The 19,839-nt window shown below is 37.7% G+C and overlaps 1 protein-coding gene across 2 annotated transcripts; it reads right to left on the bottom strand.

Moving 5' to 3' along the window:
• Positions 1 to 3,083: 3,083 nt before the first annotated feature.
• KLRD1 (killer cell lectin like receptor D1) lies at positions 3,084 to 8,924 on the bottom strand. Of its 2 annotated transcripts, XM_015061805.3 has the most exons (6): positions 8,691 to 8,924; positions 7,299 to 7,391; positions 6,807 to 6,878; positions 5,118 to 5,269; positions 4,185 to 4,288; positions 3,084 to 3,379 (listed from the first exon to the last, which is right to left on the bottom strand). In XM_015061805.3, exons 1-6 carry the CDS (start codon positions 8,695 to 8,697, stop codon positions 3,238 to 3,240), a joined length of 570 nt encoding a protein of 189 aa, XP_014917291.1. In that variant the 5' UTR covers positions 8,698 to 8,924; the 3' UTR covers positions 3,084 to 3,237. The 2 variants fall into 2 exon arrangements, with proteins under 2 accessions (XP_014917291.1, XP_053081796.1); XM_053225821.1 differs by lacking the exons at positions 7,299 to 7,391; positions 8,691 to 8,924 and adding an exon at positions 7,054 to 7,236.
• Between the last annotated feature and the right edge of the window lie 10,915 nt (positions 8,925 to 19,839).

Genomic DNA, 19,839 nt, shown 5'->3' with positions numbered 1-19,839 from the left:
CAACCCTGAGATATTTATTCAGCTAGATCCATCCATGTGCATTAGCCCATTTCATAACAAAAAAAAACAGAGAACAAAAGTAAAATAATGTGTCTCCCCCCCCGCCAATATATCAGAAATTACATGTTAGAAGGGAAAAGAGATGTTTGGTAGAAAGACCTTTACATAAAAGAAGTCTTTCCTATCCCAGTGATGACAAAGATATTTTCAGGACGAAGGAAAGCAGCCTGCAGGTAAAAGTGGGAGGAAGAATAGTAAAAATGAAATGTGGTTGGGGCAACTGGGTGGCTCAGTCAGCTGAGCGTCCGACTCTTGATTTTGGCTTGGGTCATAATCCCAGCGTCTTGGGATGGAGCCCCGCATTGTGCTCTGGGCTGAGCGAGAAACCTGCTTAAGATTCTCCCTCTCTCTCTCTCTCTGCCCCTCTCCCCTATTTGTCCTCTCTCTCTCTCTCTAAAGTAAAAATAGATAGCTAGATGATGATGATAGATAAGTGATAGATAGATAGATAGATAGATAGATATAGATGATAGATAGATAAAGTGTGTGCCTGACGGTCATAGACTCAGTGTCACCAATATGATAGGATGATGCTATGAGAAAGACATACTACTGTGGGGGACTAGCACTCTCCTTTCCATCATAAGGCCCGAAAATGATATGGGGTTTGAAAAGAACACCTGAGCTATAATTGGGAGGCTACAGGAATTTTCCCATCTCAATAGAGACAATTCTTGACATAGATTACTCTCTGAAATTAGATCCCATCCATCGTATTTAGCACCTTCTGTTTCCTCATTGCACTTGAGATCATAATGAATATATGTGAGTTCTCAGTAAAAAGGCAAATTGAGCTCTAGGCACCTCACAGATTCATGCTGGACAAAATTATAAAAAGTAGACTATCCTTGCTTCACTACAGAGAAAACCACTCTAAGTAGAAAAGCAAACAAAAAACCCAGAGGAAAATTGCCTTATGGGAGGAGGAGTGGAAGGTGGGATATTGGGACAGAAAACTAGTGATTTTCATTATTAGCTTACCTATGCTATTGTTAATGCAACTGAATATTTTGAATTTACATGGACAACAAAGCCCAAACATTTTAGATACCCAGAGAGGGCAATGTGTGTTCTCCTAGTCCAAGTTACACGTTTGATTTATATCATCTTGTCTTTTTCATGATAAAACTTCGTCATACTTCTCCTAATCTTCATATGAGAATGTGAAAAGTTCACCTGGTTGTCTTATTATATTTATATTTTAAGAACTAAAACACACAAGGCCCCTTTCTCTTCCTGACTATTAAAAATCAACTTGAGGTTCTTAATTATTATAATTCAATTGAAATATAGAAATAGAAAGCAAAGAAACACGTCAATATAAAATTTTTAAGATGTACATACAATAGTTTTACAAAAGAGAATTGGCTTTTTATATGTGTAAGATTAGGAAAACCCCATCCAGGTCATAGATACGTGGCCTTATTATGTTCTCACCCCTTCTTTGGCACACTCAGAATCCCCACAGTTAAGTGGTTTGTTCCTCCCCCACAGAGAAAGGGAATTGTTCAATATTTGACACAACTTTTAGGGAAAAGGTTTGGGATTTATTAAAGATTAATATCTTCAATGTACACCTGAGTGACTTTTTACTGATGGATAAGCATAAGGCAAGAGAGATTGTAGAGTGAAAAAATAAGTATTGCAAATTTATGTGATCAGGGCTTAGATTCTATTTACCCTTGCAAAATCTAAAAGCCATAGATTCCCAAATAGGGAATCACCTATTTGGACAAAGATTTAAAATTGTTCTGCAGAGCTCAAGACCATCAAGAGAAGAAACACAAATATGTTCCCTTCTAAAGTCGGATGATACACATGAGAAAGATGTCATATGACACTCTAAGCTCTAAATTAAAACAAATAGATATATAGATATCCAGAAAGAACTAAGTTCCAGAAAAGTAAGGTGAAGATAGGACTTTCCAATTCAGTGTGCCTTACAAAGAAGTGAAATGACAGTGATACGTATCATTTGACATGAATTATTTTATTTGAATTTCTACAGAGAAAATTTACCAGAATATACACATAAAAATATATTACATGTAATATTGAACATATGCATTAAATCAAAATATTCTTTTCTAGACCTTGATGCTTTATAATTTCAGGTATAGGTGCACAAATTTCATCCATTTTATTATTTATTTATTTATTTATTTATTTATTTATTTATTTATTTATTTTTAAATTTACATCCAAGTTAGTTAGCATATAGTGCAATAATGATTTCAGGAGTAGATTCCAGTGATTCATCCCCTGTATACAACACCCAGTGCTCATCCCAGCAAGTGTTTTCCGTAACGCCCCTTGCCCATTTAGCCCATCCCCCCCACCCAATCTCTCCAGCAAGCCTGTTTATCCTCTGTATTTAAGAGTCTCTTATGTTTTGTCCCCCTCCTTGTTTTATATTATTTTTGCTTCCCTTCCCTTATGTTCATCCATTTTGTATCTTAAATTCCTCATATGAATGAAGCCATATGATATTTGTCTTTGACTGACTAATTTCGCTTAGCAAAATACCTTCTAGTTCCATCCACATCGTCGCAAATGGCAAGATTTCATTCTTTTTGACTGCTAACACTCCACTGGGCATATATACCACGTCTTCTTTATCCATTCACCTGTCAATGGACATTTGGACTCTTTCCATACTTGGGCTATTGTCTACAGCCCTGCTCTAAACATTGGGGTGCATGTGTCCCTTCGAAACAGTCCCTTCGAAACCTGTATCCCTTGGACAAGAACCGAGTAGTGCAATTGCTGGGTCGTAGGGAATTTCACCAATGTTAAAACACAGGATTTCAAATATATGAAAATTGTGTCATAAGACATAATTTGAAACATTTTACAGATCCCTAAGGCAGATAATTAGCAACAATACAAGAGGTAAAGTCATATTCTTAGTACTGCTGAACCTTCATTACCCACCCCTTCCACTCCAAGAAACACCTAAATAGGCTGCTGCTTACATGTAAAATTTTTTTAATGTTTATTTATTTTTGACAGAGAGAGAGAGAGAGAGAGAGAGAGAGCATGAGTAGGGGAGGGGCAGAGAGAGAGGGAGACCCAGAATTTGAAGCAGGCTCCAGGCTCTGGGCTGTCAGCACAGAGCCTGACACGGGGCTCAAACTCACAAACGGCGAGATCATGACCTGAACCGAAGTCGGAGGCTCAACCCACTGAGCCACCCGGGCGCCTCAGCTGTTGCTTACATATAAAACGATATGTACTTCCACAGGGTTCATCCAAAGCTCTTCGATATGAGCTATACAGTACGCATTTCTTTGTATTTAAATTTTGAATTAATGGCAATCTGTAACAAAAAATAAAATGTTAACATATTAGATAAGGGAATAATATTCAGGAGTAGTGTTTTTAATTAAATGACAGAACTTTTAAAAGCACTTGAATGCGATATTAACTTAATGAGCCCAATTTTTTACTCAGAAGCCCCGTTTTCACGATTCCAGAGTGCCATATTACAAAAACTGTTGTTGTCCCTATAATCAACAGCATTGAGGCCAAAGATTTTCTCTTTCTGCTGTTGTTATTAATGGTTTTGATATACGATATACTTTGCTTCTATTTTGTTTAGAGATGTACCGGCTAATGTAGTCCAGGAAAACAAATCCAAGCATAAAATTTGTCACTGTCTGATGCTGCAAAACCCATACTTATGAATGAAAATGAGATCCAAAGCTTACAAATATACAGAAAATAAGCTCAGAATATTTGAAATATGGGAGGATGCTGAGAATATCGGGCTTAATAAGAGAATAGAAAATAATAGATATACTATTTTCCCTGAACAGCTCTGTGAATGTGAACACCTGTAGATGCACATACACATCTGAATGCTTACACAAGTCAGAAAAAAAGAAAAATGTTGAAAGCTGTTTCATGGTCACAAATACACTAACCTCATGACATTTGAGCATAAATTTGAATGTTCTAGATGGAGCTAAAATTCACGTTCTGTTATATCTCCTCTCTTTTCTGTATTTGCATGCCTTAGACAGGTTATCCTTGCTACAGTGTTCCCGAATGTCACATTCTCTGGTGAGATCTACAGATAAATGCACAAAGAACTACAAAGACCTTGACTGCCAGAAACTTACAGATCTTGGGAGACGTTGGAGTTGTTTTCCCACAACCAGGCACGATGTTTTTCACTGTAACGGAGCCCAATCCAGTAAAAGTTTGCACTGGACCTCATAAAATGCTGATTGGAAACATAGACAAACACATTAATCTAACCTGAATCTACTCTGGGAATAATGTACTTTTAACAAAGTGGCAGCATCAGATTGAGACTTCTAATCACACAAACTGAGATCATTCTTAATGTCCAGTTTAAAAAGTATAGGCACTTGCCTCATATTTTCTTCCTTATCAGGCCCATTCATTTGTGATCAATAAACAAATACCATAAAATATTCCTTCTCAAAGGAATAAAAAACGTTAGAAAAAAAGTTAGACTTTTCCTGGAACACCTCCTTCACAGAAGATTACAATCAAATTCAATCCCACATCAACAGTATCTTGAGAAGTAAATTTCATAGATATACTTGACTCAACTTATATTTGGAACAGATTCTTCATGCAGCTTGAGAAGTTTTTCACCTTTTCTTAAATTGAGTAATTTTTTGATCATACTTTCCGTACTTATTGCACATTATATCTCGGAATGATGACGAAAGACATATATTACAAAAGAAATTATAAATTCAATTTACAAACTGAAACTTACAAACTTGTTTTATTAGTCTTTGCATACAAATAATGGCCTTTATTTGTTCTTTGAATTCTCTCCAAAAAGTTCCTTGTACTTTATCTGTACTCTAACTTGATATTTATTCCTATGATATAAATCAATTTTACGTAGGTTTTATAATGATTGTTTCAAGGTGTCGCGAATTATCTAAGTCATTAGTTCAAATATAACCATCCATTTACTGCCCACTTAAAGATAAATCTAAGTATACCGCTTACTTAGCATAGTTTCATACATCAAAAAAAAAAAATGTAGGAAACCAGAATTAAATACATGCCAATTCATCTGTGTTTTGAATCTGAAGTAGACTGGAATTCTGAGAAGCACAGAAATCACGACTCTCTTCCCAAGTTTTGAATTCAGTAGAAAAGAAGTAGCAGTTGCATTGGTTCCCAATCCACTTTTCTTGGCAAGAACAACAGTCAGCTTCTAGGAGAAAAAAAACCAAAACATACGTGATGACATTCAATGTTTTCAATGCTATTTACCCACCCAAAAATCATTTGTTACTTATGCACCATTTCCCACAAATATTCTTCGAGAATCTACTATGCGTACCTTAGTTCAGGGGACATTAATGCAAACAAGTCAGACTTAACCTTTTTTCCTAAAAGCGATTATATTCTAGAGATAGAGTCGGAACTCTGTCATTTCCAATCATTTGTCAATTATATTTCATGATAACTTAGGTAAGTATGCAAGAGAATAAGTAAGTATGTTAGAATATTGGGTAGCAGAGTGTAAATTGCAGGGTGACTAGAAGAGCTTTCGAAGATGTGACTCATAATTGAGCTCCGCTGTGTGAACTAGATGAAAGAGGTATTTAAGGGAAACTATTTCCTGAGTCAGAAAAGAATATGGCACATTGGGAGAAAATTCCAGTGTTTGGGATATCTTATTTTCAAAATAAAGATAAATGAAACAATTAGCTTGAAGTCTACACCTACAGTTGGACAGTGAGAGCGTCTTGAACATTTGCTATCCTCGGTGATGAAAGTCAAGACACAGGGTAGGCACTCAAATCTTTTTCAAATGAGTGGTGCCGAAGTGTAGGTAGGGTAGAAAGGTAGTGGTTCCCAGGAGCTGGAGAGTGGGGTAAATGGAGAGATGTTGGTCAAAGGGGACAAACTTCCAGTTAGAAGGTGAATAAGTCCGGGGGATCTAATGCACAGAGTTAAGGTCATAGTTAGAAATACTGTATTATATACTTGTAAGTTGCTAAAAAAAAAAAAAAAAAAAAAAAAGTAGATCTTGAATGTTTTCGCCACAAAAAAAGAAATGGTAATTATGTGACATGATAGAGGTACTACTTAATGTTATGGCAGTAACATATTGCAACATATGTGTGTATCAGATCAATTTCTCCTATACTTTCACCTTACACAACGTGATATGTCAGAATCTCATTAGGGATGCAAAAATGCTAAGGGAAGAAAAAAAAGATAAATTAAGTGTTACATGATCACAGAAGATGGTGAGACAGTTTGGAAAGCGTTTGGAAAAAATACCTAAAAAATTGGACTTTGAGCTGGCTTTCCCTGGATAAGTAGGGACTAAAATTGCAGAAACATGTGAACTCTATTGTGAGTCAGGTAAGAAGCAGAAGCAAAGTCAAAGAGATGTAAAAGTATGGGTTATGAGCAAACCGGCAGGCGATTAGGATTAACTGTAGTATTTACTGTAATCTATTTTTGATTTGTTACAGCACTAATGTAACATGGGCACTTAAATGAGAAAAAAAAATGTCATTTAGGCTAATATGTTCCTTATTGCTTAAATAGGTAAAGTATGCACATTCAATGTAATTTAACAGTTTTTACATTAGAGAATAATGAACTGTGACTATCCTACAATTATCAGGCGAACTCGTATTACTAAGTGTACATCATGTTCTGTGTGAGAAAAACAAGAAACTGCTTATTCTATCCTCTACCAACACTAAGGTTTTCCAAAGTATGAAACCTACCTTTCTGGATTTCTGTGGTTAGTCCTGGAGACATTGTTGGCATTGTTGGCTGAATACTTTGTTTAGTAAGTACTGTAAGAAACAATTAGACATTTACTTCTTTAGATGCAAGTTTATGAAATGATGACATATTACACATTAATAAAATGAAAAAATAAAATTATTAATAAAATTTTAAAAATGAAGCCTTTTAGTTAAATGTTTCATCACAGTTGTGGTCTTTATAAACTTGTCTGGAAAAACTTACAATTTTTCAGGGCGCCTGGGTGGCTCAGTCTAAGCATCCGACTTCGGCTCAGGTCATGATCTCATGGCTGGTGAGTTCCAGCCCCACGTCAGGCTCTGTGCTGACAGCTCAATGCCTGGAGCCTGCTTCGGATTCTGTGTCTCCCCCTCTCTCGCTCTGCCCCTCCCCCACTCACACTCGCTCCCTCTCTCTCTCTCAAAAAAAATAAACATTTAAAAAATTAATAAAAAAAAAAGAAAACTTACAATGTTTCAGCAAAATCCCCGTAGTAGCCATCAAGGAAAGGCAGATTACTCCTAAGATGCCGGAAATCAAATTCCATGGATTGATCTGAGAAGCTGTGGTAAAGGAGAGGTCCAATGATGACTCAAAAAACAAACCCGGGAGGTGAAGTTCTTAAAAGCAACACAGGGAGAGAGACTCCAAGAAGTTCTTTCATTTGGTAGACCAATCATCTTGCCAATGAAACAGGAGAATGAGAATATCGCATTCAGAACTCCAGCCAATAGCAACAGCTTTACGTGGTGTAATTTATTCTTTAGCGAGATTATCTGTTAACTCTTCTCCTTTACCAGTCCTGTCTCAGTAAAATCGATTTACAATTTATTTCCTAATTCAGCAAAGAAGCTTAGGCATTTGGGGTAAGAGGAAATCAAGTAGCATCACGTTGTGTTCTATGGGTTTACGTAACAGATGCTTGTGTTGCTTTTCTCGACAAAACCCACAAGATAACAGGAGTCCCATTAAGTAGGTGAGAAAACTTAAGATCCATTAATAATGCTATTTGTCTCGAGGTATAAAAGCGGGTATGTATCTAAGTCAGAAAGCCAATGAAAGCTTGGCTAGGCCCAGCGTCTTTTACCCAGCATACTTGATCACCCCCACAAAAGGACTTGGAAATGTGCCCTTCTATTCATCTCAATGTGTTCTCTGCCAAAGAAATGTCTGGCTGCTTGCAGCTTTGTAGAGATTTTATAGGTAAGGGAACACAGGAGCCTTCTGGACCTAGGCTGGGGAAGGGGGTTCCCCAACCAATGCATAGGTAATACTTCAGTGACCTGGATTCACTTCACCATACATTAAATTATGATATATAAACAACCATTTTTTTGCAACAACATTACACTTTCTCCTACCAAAACTTACTTGCTTCTGGGCATTGTAGGCTAAAACAATTTAAAATTGGGAGACTTGGCATTAACATTAGCATCCTCTCGAAGAGTATTGTCACTAACAAACAGTCCAATGTGCCAAACTATTAATCTAGGTGATTTGAGGTGTCACAACCTCAACACTTTAACAAGTGTTAAAAGAACACTTGTAAGCATTGTCCTTAATATGTGGCATTTTCTAGTTACTTCTGCACCAGCGTTATGTTGCTCATAATTTATCAGTTCGCATTAGAGTTTAGAGCTATCCCTGTCATAAGCCACTCTTTAAACCTGCTGGAAAAGCTCCAAAAAAATCATTTCTAAATTACAGGTGAAGAATCAGAACTGGAAAGTGCTGATACCTGGAAAGCCTAAAAACATCCACTTTTTTCCCTAAAAGCACCGCCCTGATATTAGCCATGTCCATGAGACACCCTTTCTGGCTAATTTCATTTTTAAAAATGCGATGACTTGGGCCTCACATACCTGCCATAAGGAATGTTCCAGTGTCGACGCTGGCAAAGCACAATTTGTGCTTAATCAAGAAGAATGGTGTTGTGTTGGTTCACGGAGCCGAGCTGGAAGCTAAAGAATTCAAAAGTCATGTATGAAGAAACTTAACAGAAAAAAAGAAAAGAAAAATGATATATTCGGGCAGTTCTTGAATCTTCTATTGGTGAATGCATAGTATGAACAAGAAGTAGTAAAGTGACTTCTAAAATGTTTCCGGAAACACAACACAGGAAATTCTCACCATTCATGTGTAATGCAAACGCTTTGACTATTAGAAAAGAAAATGAGAGGGATTTTTTTTTAAACATATGAACATCAAAGACATCTTTAAAAATCATTTGGAAAATGGGAAATTTGGGGTTTTCATCCTTTGAGCATACTGGTAATCTGGGTCGAGATGAATTGTTATACTGTTTCCTTTGTTTTCTTGTCTCAAATGTCATACCCTGAGGCTTTACTTTTAGTAAAATGCTATGAAATGCAAATTGCCTTGGTGTTACCTCAAGTTAAACTCAAAAAAAGACTTCAGAAGAGCTGCAGAACCACCAGACATGTAACAGATTATGGGAGAAAACAGAGCCATCCTCCCGAAAACAGGTGCTAAGTGAATGTCTGACCTAAGATGGTAAGGAGTCCATAATGCGCTAGTTAGAAACACAGTCAAACGTGTAAAGTAAATCCCAGTCCCTGCGGCCCCAAATACACAAACTGTCACCTATTTATTTCTGCCTATCCAGCTCTGGGCACACCGCGTGTTAAGTAAATGAAAGCCACCAGACTCAGCTATTTAACCTCCTGCTCCCAGATCATTTTCTGTTGTAATAAATGAGTAATCACATAACCCATTTCTCTCCCTCTCCCTCTAACTCTCGCTCTCTTTGCCCATCCTCTTATGGATTATGAATCAGCGCCAAACTGTACTCATCTTACGAGACATCAGCACACAAAGCTATTAAGCAACGCTTCCTTCCTAAGTCGTTAGACATCCCATCCTGGGACATCTGAATTCAACAGAACTTTGTGGGTGAAGCACTTGGGCATGTCCTACAGTTTGTATGGTCAGCACGAGTTTCAAATGCAGCCATAAGAAGAACTTCTTTCTTAAAAGGATGGACTATTTTTGCATTCATACCTCTAATATGGTTCCACATGTTATTTCAGAGATGTGAAAAAACTACATTATTTTATTTAAAAAAATTTTTTTTTCAACGTTTATTTATTTTTGGGACAGAGAGAGACAGAGCATGAACGGGGGAGAGGCAGAGAGAGAGGGAGACACAGAATCGGAAGCAGGCTTCAGGCTCTGAGCCATCAGCCCAGAGCCCGACGCGGGGCTCGAACTCACGGACCGCAAGATCGTGACCTGGCTGAAGTCGGATGCTTAACCGACTGCGCCACCCAGGCGCCCCAAAACTACATTATTTTAAACAAATGGTAGAAATGAGTTAACATTGTTCTGATTCAAACAAGAGTTTAACTGATGGTTGAATAAAACAATGGATGGGGATGAAATTCTCTTCTATTTTAAAGCCACGTAATAAAGTTATGATTGCCTGTTTTATCTCCAATCACCTAAAATCCAAAACATGAACCTAATAACTTTATTTAAATGAAACATCACATGGTAAGAACATTGAATCCATGTTTTTGTTCATGATTAAAGCCATTTTATTTTCACAGAAACACAGGTGTGTGTATTTTATTATTTAATAAAGATCTATTTTTATTCGTTGTAAATTTTCCTGAGAGTTTCATAACCTGTCTCCAGAAACCTGAATTTTAGGCTATTCATGAAATCTGTTAAGACACCTTATGTCAGTTTTATAATGAGTATTTAAGGGTACAATAAATAACCAGATAATTTATCCAAAAGTCCATTCAGTGGGGCTCCTGGGTGGCTCAGTTGGTTGAGAATGTGACTCCTGATTTAGGCTCAGTGAGTGATCCCTGAGTTGTGGGATGAGTGCTGCATCTCAGCGGGGAGCCTCCTTAAGATTATCTCTCTCTATGGGATGCCTGGGTGGCTCAGTCGGTTAAGCATCCAACTCTTGACTTTGGCTGAAGTCATGATCTCACCATTCTTGAGTTCAAGCCCTGAGTTGGGCTCTGCACTGACAGCACAGAGCCTGCTTGGGATTCTCTCTCCCTCTCTCTCTGCCCGTCCCCTGCTCGTTCTCTCTCTCTCTCTCTCTCTCAAAATAAATAAATAAACATTAAAAAAAGCTTTATAGAGAGTCTCTGTCTCTCCCCCTCTGCCACTCTCCCTCCCTCACACATTCTGTCTCTCTCTCAAATAAAAAAGAAAATAAAAAAGAACCTGAAAGTTCACTCAATGTCTAACAATCAAATTGAAAGTGTTCAGCTTAATTTTGAAGTATTCTTTAATATCTCCCAAAGGAAAATGTGTGATACTTCATTTGAGAAAATACTGATTCGTCTCACTCTCTAACTGAAATACACTAAGATTATGACAATCAGAGGAGACCCCGGCTCCCTTTCATTTGTGCTTCATTCTGAAGGTGGTAGCCCTTTAAATGTATTCCCAGTCCACTCTGGAACAGAACAGAGAAAGGAGACAACTTCAGAAAGAAAACACTCTTATTAAAATTGAAATTTGAGCATGATCTTGTAGGATAAATTGGCCTTGGAAATACAGCACTGTGGCTACTGCAAAGTGAGAAATAGATAACAGACATGCCTCCAACCAAAACCCAAATAAGACAGAAAAAGTCCAACACACGTATTTTCTTCCCATCCTTTCAAAATAAAATTTAACATCCCTGTTGGAAAGAAATAAAAGCAAAATTCCTAATTAAATATCAGTGGCTGCACCTGCAACCACAACCCCCATCAAGAAATAAAACATTTCCTCCACCCTCACGATCTTTCCTCACTTAGACTTGTTGCTACTCTCTTTCTCCTTCCAGATATTACCACCAGCTTGACCTCCAAGACCATTTTGACCTCTAAGGTGAACTAACTGATCATTTGGTTTTTTTCTGGTTTTGAAATGTACATAACTGAACACTACAACCTAAACTCTTTTGTGTCTAGCTTATTTTCCTCAAGTTCTTGAGAGAGTCATCCAAGGACTCCTTTCCATCTTGTTGACACTGACTGGGCCAGGTGCAAACTACTCCAGCTAATGGATAAGACACATCGGTTGATTTAAACCAGTTGGGGTCCAGTTTGAATACCGGAGGGGGGTCAACTTTACTCCAAACAAAATGAATAGTGGTGATTCATTTAAAGGAAATTTGAGAAGGTAAATTTCAAAAGATGAAATTTGGGAAATTGTTGCCCCTGTCAATATGTTTTGTTGGTTTTTTGTTTCATTTCCTTCTTTTGCCCCTTGCAATAGGTCTTTGTGAATGAGTCCACCGCTGATCAACACGTGAAAGTTCACTCTGAAGCCCAGTGAAAAGATGAGCGAACTTCTCGTGTACTAATTGTAAGCAAGTCAAGTCCAGATTCATCAAGAATCCGTGTTATACCAGATGAGTAATGACTTCGATGAGCTTTGATCGAAAACAGCACATCCACCATCTCTGAATTTACTGTTCCTGATGTGTAATGAATGTTTTGTTCAAGAATATAACAGAATTTAACTTTAGTGAGAGGACAACGTAGCTGAGACCTAAGAAAGAAAGGGAAATGAAGGTAGCTAGTGCTAATATCAAAACAATAAATATACTATCTTCTCTTAACCTCTTTTTTTTCACTTTTTATTTTGCAATGAATGTCAATTGACAAAAACTTGCCAAATTAATACAGTACAGCCAGTTCCTTTGGACCTTTGACTCAGTTTCCCCCATAACAATATCTCCCATAATTAGAGTACAGTATCAAAGCCAAGGCATTGACATTCATGCAATCCATAAACTATTCAGTTTTCACCAGTTTTATATGCACTTATTTGCGTCAGTGTGTGTGTATGGGTATAGCTGCATGCAATTTTGTCTTGTGTATAAATGTGTGCAACCACCATCATATAATCTCTGTTTTCATATTTTAGAAAATAATTACCACCATTTATTTTGTTACTGTGAAGTTTGGTTGTTAAAGAAAAGGCAAGGTAAATGACTAGAACTTTTCCCTCGTTTACCAATTTTCATTTTTTTATTAAAGATTTTTTTTAGCATTTATTCTTTTTTTTTTTTTTGAGAGGCAGAGAGAGACAGTATGAGTGGGGAAAGGACAGAAACAGAGGGAGACACAGAATCCAAAGAAGGCTCCAGGCTCTGAGCTGTCAGCACAGACCCTGATGTGGGGCTCAAACTCATGAACAGTGAAATCGTGACCTGAGCTGAAGTCGGACACTCAACCGACTGAGCCACCCAGGAGCCCCAACCAATTTTCGTTTTAATGAGTTGATTTAGTAAGGGGAAATTTTAACATTTATTGAGCACATATCACATGCCTATTCTAGTATTTAATTAAATGTCTTATTAAGTGTATGAGTACACATTTACCAGGACCAGTATATTTAATCCTACTGAAATATTGTGGCCTTCTACTATTTTATTGATGGAGAAATTTATTAATACATCAGAAATTCTGTTTTATCCAGTCTTTTCTTCAATGTAAAGATCACACAAGTATACCTAGAAATAGGAAATCATTTAAATTTCTCCCACCTTTGAATATTCTTGTCCTAGAGTTAAAGATTCTGACATTTTTAAATTTGACTAGCCAGATTCTTACTGGTCATTCAGTTCTACTAATAGAAATTTCCTAAGAGTTGACCAAGATTATTCTTTATACGGTCTTGCTCTGGCCTTCTCCAAGTAATAGAGATGATCATCTTGTAGCTCCATTAAGCGAGGAAATATTTGCCATTAGTAGAAATGATTATTTTCCAGTTATTATTTAATGCATTGTTTTCATTTGATCTCCGATTTGTTACCCAGTATCTGTGTGATTATATTATGGATTTTAGATATTGTATTACTGTTTTGACAAGTGAGTTATGATTTTACAGTTGCAATTTAACTGACAGTTACAAATCCAATTACAGATATTGACCAAAGATGTTACACAAGAATGTTTCCCCTTTCTTCCCATGAAGTAAAAGAAATAGGGATGCCTGGGTGGCTCAGTCAGTTAAGTGTCTGACCCTTGATTTCAGCTCAGGTCATGGTCTCTTGGTTCGCAGGATCGAGCCCTGTGTCCAGTTCTGCATAGCTCTGTGCTGACCGCGTGGAGCCTGTTTGGGATTCTCTTTCTCCTCTCCCTCTGCCCCTCCCCGCTCTCAAAAATAAATAAATAAACATTTAAAAAATAGATAAACAAGCAACAAAACCAAAGCAGCCACCAACTCTGCATCTGGTTGAGGATGAGTTTACTCAGATTCAAATGAAAGAAACAGAACGCTGTTTTGGATATAGTGAAATTTTGGATATAGTGAAAGTTTTGGATATAGTGTTTAGATCTTTCTCTGCATTAGGCACTGCCTAATAGCTGTTTTATAAAATAAGATGTCTACATGGGAGAAGCAGCATTCAGAATAATGTCCTATCTGGTAACATATATTTTGGATCAAACATCAGCATGCTGTGATTATTAAGGGCAGGGAGGGATTTGTGAAACCAGAATGAAAAAATATATACAATTTGTTGCAAAATTTCTTAATTTCCACCTTTAAAGTACATCTCTCTTATTAATAAGTCCCATCACCGGAGACTTGAGTGAAGACCTCACGTGAAAGTTGCACGGAGCTTGTCGGCTGCAGCTGTGGCTTGTCAACCCTCATGTGGATGGAAATAGTTTCTCTGTGGTGAGCCTGTTGGGTGGGTCCTGAGGTTGTCTGAAGTAACACACCAAAGGTGACAAGTTGGTTACTTCTAAAGTCTAAAACTGAAGTATTTTTACAGGCATGGAGCCTCCTTCTTGACCTTTAGACAAAAATATCTGCGTCGTTAAGCCCTATGGTCGGTATCTGTTGATGAAACTTGGTTATAAAAGAAAAGAGAGGGGAAGTAAAAGAATCCCCTAAGAATAGTAAGACGTATGAGTACCAGGCAGGGGATTACTCTGATGGGGACAAATCTGTCAGTCTGCAGACCCCACCTTTTAACTTTTGTAAAAATACCTACGGGTTTTAGATACTACAATGTTGTTTTGATAAGTAAGTTATCATTTTACAGTTGCAACTGAACTGATAGCTACAAATTAAATTATGCATATTGACCAAAGATGTGACACAAGAATGTCCCACAGTTTGTGAGATGAAGACGCCCATCCCCCACTTCACCCAGCATGGGGTCTGCTTAAGATTCTCTCTCTCTTTCTCTGTCTGCCCCTCCCCTGTTCACTTTCTCTCTCTCTCTCTCAAAACAAAAACAAAAACAAGTACATAGTTTAGGTGGCATATAAATTCGGCAAGAAAAGAAAAGAAGAAAGGAAGAAAAGAAAGAAGAAAGGAAGAAAGAAAAATTATGGGGTTGGCACAGAAACCATTACAGAAACTATTAGACTCAGTCTCCAACCTTTCTAACATTCTGGTTTTTCTATTTGTATCATTTTCTTCATTCCTTAATAACACCAATGATTAGGATACCTAACACTTTAGTTTTCCTTCAAATTTGCAAAATTTTCATAATATGTTGCATATAATTTTTGTATTTAATGATTATCTACAAAACAGTGAAATATCTTTTTTCAATTTACTGTATGCCAGACTAGATATTTTGCATAACCTACCGTATTTAACCTTCATAAACCCTGTGTTATTGGTTACATCATTTCTTAAATTACATAGTTGAAAACACAGAGATTATCAAGGGAAATAGGTTCCAGGTTAATTAGCTGAGCTGAGATTCACTAAGCTTTGTGTACCTCAAATAGATCAAAATGTAGAGTCACTGCATAATTGTAAGATGATGTGTATTATTTTGCCTCGACTGTCCTAGTTATTTTGAATCTTCAATTTTTAGGTACCTAAATAACCACAGATGTATATATATTATATGTTATTATATAATGATAACATATGTTTGTGTATGTGTATAAATAATGTTTAATAATATTTATCAAATATAAAGATATGTAAATACATGCACACACACATACTCGACTATGTACCATTTGTTTTTATGCAGGTAAAACCTAGATTTCAACAGATCATTAAACTAAGTTGTCACCAAAACATTGTATAACCTTTTATAGCTTTTAGCTATATGTTTTGTTTTCTGGTTTCCCTTCTTTCATGCCTTCTATCTTCTAAGAAACATATATATTTATAATATATACATATATATATACACACTAATGTCCATTTGCGAATTTAATGATACTTTCAGATATAAATAATTCACTTGAAGGGAATATTGGTACCAAGGTGGATGGCTGTTTTTAAATCTTTTGAATTTGTTTGAAGTTAGATTTCAGAGGGAAAAAAAAAGATTTTACCCTGCTCCCTCTTTCTACTGTGTGGTGTGTGTGTGTGTGTGTGTGTGTGTGTGTGTGTGGTGGGAGAGGTGACAAATATGATACGACCAAGAAGACATAAGTGCAAAGTAAACAGTATAACTTGTCAGTAACAGATATTCACTATATGTGAATATCATGTTTACAATGTCCCAGGCAGACAGAGTGATGTGAATAGATCTTATCTCTAATTTTGAGATCTCTGTCTAATCAGAAGGGTAGAAAATTATAACACAACTTATTAATAACACAAGAAGATGCATCCAGCATGCTAAAAGACAGTAGAGTTTAGGTCTGGTAAGTCTGCTTCATGCCATGAACTAGAAAATATAAATTATGTCTCGGTTGAGAAAAACTTGATCAGCGATAAAGAATTTGATTTTTTCCTGTAACCTTAAGATAATCAAGAATTCTTACATTATACATACTACGTTTTACGATTTACTTGCATAATACGAACTTTTCCTGGTTATAGGCACATTCAGAGAGCTGGAAGTTTAAAAAGAAACAGAAATGGCCTGTATTCTGTTTACTTTCTCCCAAGCCATTTAAATGTGGCTCATGCTCTTAGTCTCTGCAGTGGCTGTCAGAAGAGAGGCCATGTTCAGTGTTGTTATTCCGTTATGCAAACTGTAAGAATGTAGATCAACACGCTGAGGCACCCAAGAACTGTATGACATTTTAGCTGTTTACTTGATTGTATCTTTAAGACGGAGGTAGGGGGAGAGCGGTGTGGGAAGGCCCCCCCTCCCCCCCTCCCTGCACTGAATACTCCTGGGCCTCCACAGTTGAGGTGTAACTATTCATTCGGCTCCTCTACTCAAATGGTTCTTGAGCTGTTACTAGGAAATGTGTGATCCATTCCCAGAAGGGCTTCCTTGTATTTAATGCCTATACCGAGAATGCCTAAAATTCAGTCAAGAATCCTGAACTATTATTTTCATTAGAGAAGGCCAAATAGACTTTTAGTTTGTTCCCCAAACAGATGAGTCTACCTTTAATCAGAAAGATCCAACTGCTGTGCTCAATCTTTCTGACAGGTACCCAACGATTTTCTGATGCGTTACTTGTAACAAAGTATCAGTTACCAAAAACAAAAAAAGGAATGATCTGGGGGGAAGGGTGGGCTATGATTGATATGTTTCTTAAGTTTTACATTAAGCTAAACAGACAAAATATCCTTCTAAGGAGCAAAAAATTGTAGCCACAAGGATGGCAAGGTTTCACAAGAGTATTGCCTATAGGGGCGCCTGGGTGGCGCAGTCGGTTAAGCGTCCGACTTCAGCCAGGTCACGATCTCGCGGTCCAGGAGTTTGAGCCCCGCGTCAGGCTCTGGGCTGATGGCTCAGAGCCTGGAGCCTGTTTCCGATTCTGTGTCTCCCTCTCTCTCTGCCCCTGTCCCGTTCATGCTCTGTCTCTCTCTGTCCCAAAAATAAATAAAAAAACGTTGAAAAAAAATTGAAAAAAGAGTATTGCCTATAGGTATAGTAAAGAACTGATTAGGACAACCTATCCATACCTGAAATACAAAGAAAGGAAAAGTTACTCACACTTTAACCCCTCCCTGCTTCCCAGACTCAGATAAGTTCACATACTTCTAAAAGAGATCTATCAGGTCCCTCTGGAAAGGCCAGTCTTTGGTCCTTTACCCTAACTCAATCCTCAAGAAGAGCGTAGAAGTCACTATTGTAGCACAAAAAGAAATTTCAGGAAAGATAGGAGAGTCTGCATATGAATAAGAACTGAGCCAGCATCCCATAATTTTAGAGCTGCAATACACTGAAAGCATAGAAAAACACGAGCAAAGAGTGGCTTTTCTGATATGTGTGAATACCAGACACCATCTTAAAGCACAAAAATGTTCTCAAATTACTGTCCTTATAATGGTATACGGTGTTCATCCATCTTGCTGAGCTGTTCTTGGGAAGCATGCAGTGAAAAGCAGGCAATGTCTTTAGTAGGTGCCCCTTTTATTTTATTTTAACTTTTTAACGTTTAGTTATTTTTGAGACAGAGAGAGAGACAGAGCGTGAGAGGGGGAAGAGCAGAGAGAGAGGGAGACACAGAATCCAAAGCAGGCTCCAGGCTCTGAACTGTCAGCATAGAGCCCGATGTGGGGCTCAAACCCACAAACTGTCAGATCATGACCTGAGCTGAACTTGGACGCTTAAACGACAGAGCCACCCAGCTCCACCCAGCACCTACTGGGGCGCCACTTTTCAATTTATCCACATCCTGGGAGTGACAACAATGCATTTAGTTCAGGTTGCAGTGGCCAGCTTAATTGGAGCCATGGTGGCCCCTTCTTATTGAGGACATGAAAGTCTTCAGTCAAGCAAAGAACACAGGAGTATTCAGTCAGGCACCAACTGAAGTCCTGAAATAAACTTTCAGGATCCCCCTTTGTTCTACTTCTTCCCTTAAGACTTGTATGGTTTGAGAAGGATAAATCTGTCCCCTTGTGGATGTGGTATTTGTTGATTCCTCCAACTATTTCCATAGCTGAGATTTCGAGCAAATTTATTATCTCGAATCTCTACTTTTTCCAGTAGATCCTCTGCTTCATGATTTGTAGCCCCAAGTTATATTCCCATACTTATCTATCATTGGCCATCCCATTCCCGTGAATGCTTACCATTTTTCCCCCAAAGGAAGATGTACCCCACTTCCAAAGTGGGTGCAAAACACTCGTTCCACTTCCGAAAGGCCGTATGTCAGAAACCAGTATTTTCCGTCCCATGTTGGGCACCAATTGTGCAGTAATGAACAGACACCACAAGTGACACAAGATACAACTCAAGGAATAGTAGGATGCACATGGTGGCCCAGACTCTGCTCATCCTATAGAGAGGCGTGCTTGACCCAGTACAACCAAAGCTGCTGTAGATAGGGCTACAGGAAAGCAATCGTGATCTCGTTCAGATTCATATGTTTTTAAAGAGGTTGAAAATGTCGGGAAGAATTTGACCTAAGCCAGAGTCACAAGATCCTACAGTAGGCTAACACTCAGAGAAATATTAATGCTAAGGGGATAAAAGCCAACAGTAAAAAAAAAAAAAACAAACAAAACAAAACATCTTTTATCACAGATGCAAAACATATGCATTAAATAACTAAAGAAATGGGACAAAAGGTTCCAATAAAACATTTTGGGTAAACAAATTGGGATTGATTTTGATTATAGATTTCCTCTCACAGATCAAATTATGTCATTTTGAATATTTTTCAGCTCCAAATTTAACCTCCGATATGTAACAAACACTGATTTGGTCCTTAAAAAATTCCTGAAGGACTAAAGCAATAACTAGTTAATGAATTGTTTATAGACTAAAATGTTGGCTCTTGGGATACCCGAGTGCCTCAGTCAGTTGAGCGTCCAACTCTCAATTTCGGCTCAGGGCATGATCTCTCGGTTCCATGAGTTCGAGCCCTGAGTCGGGCTCTGCACTGGCAGCGCGAAGCCTGCTTGGGATACTCTCCCTCTCTGTCCCTCCCCACTCTCACTGTCTCTATCTCTCTCAAGAAATAAATAAACTTAAAAAAAAACTCTATAAAAATATTGATTCTTAGGAGAAGGAAACATTAGAATTTTTCATGTTCAGGATCAAAATAAATTAATCAAACACATTTAGATTCAGGAAGGAACAGTGAGGAAAATGCTAAAGGGCAAGTTAGAAGACAAGAACGTCACAGC

The sequence above is a fragment of the Acinonyx jubatus genome, chromosome B4, assembly GCF_027475565.1.
Source record: "Acinonyx jubatus isolate Ajub_Pintada_27869175 chromosome B4, VMU_Ajub_asm_v1.0, whole genome shotgun sequence".
In the NCBI taxonomy this organism is placed as follows: Eukaryota; Metazoa; Chordata; class Mammalia; order Carnivora; family Felidae; genus Acinonyx; species Acinonyx jubatus.
The sequence above is the reverse complement of the archived record's forward strand: the minus strand, read 5'-3'. Positions and strand labels throughout refer to the sequence as shown.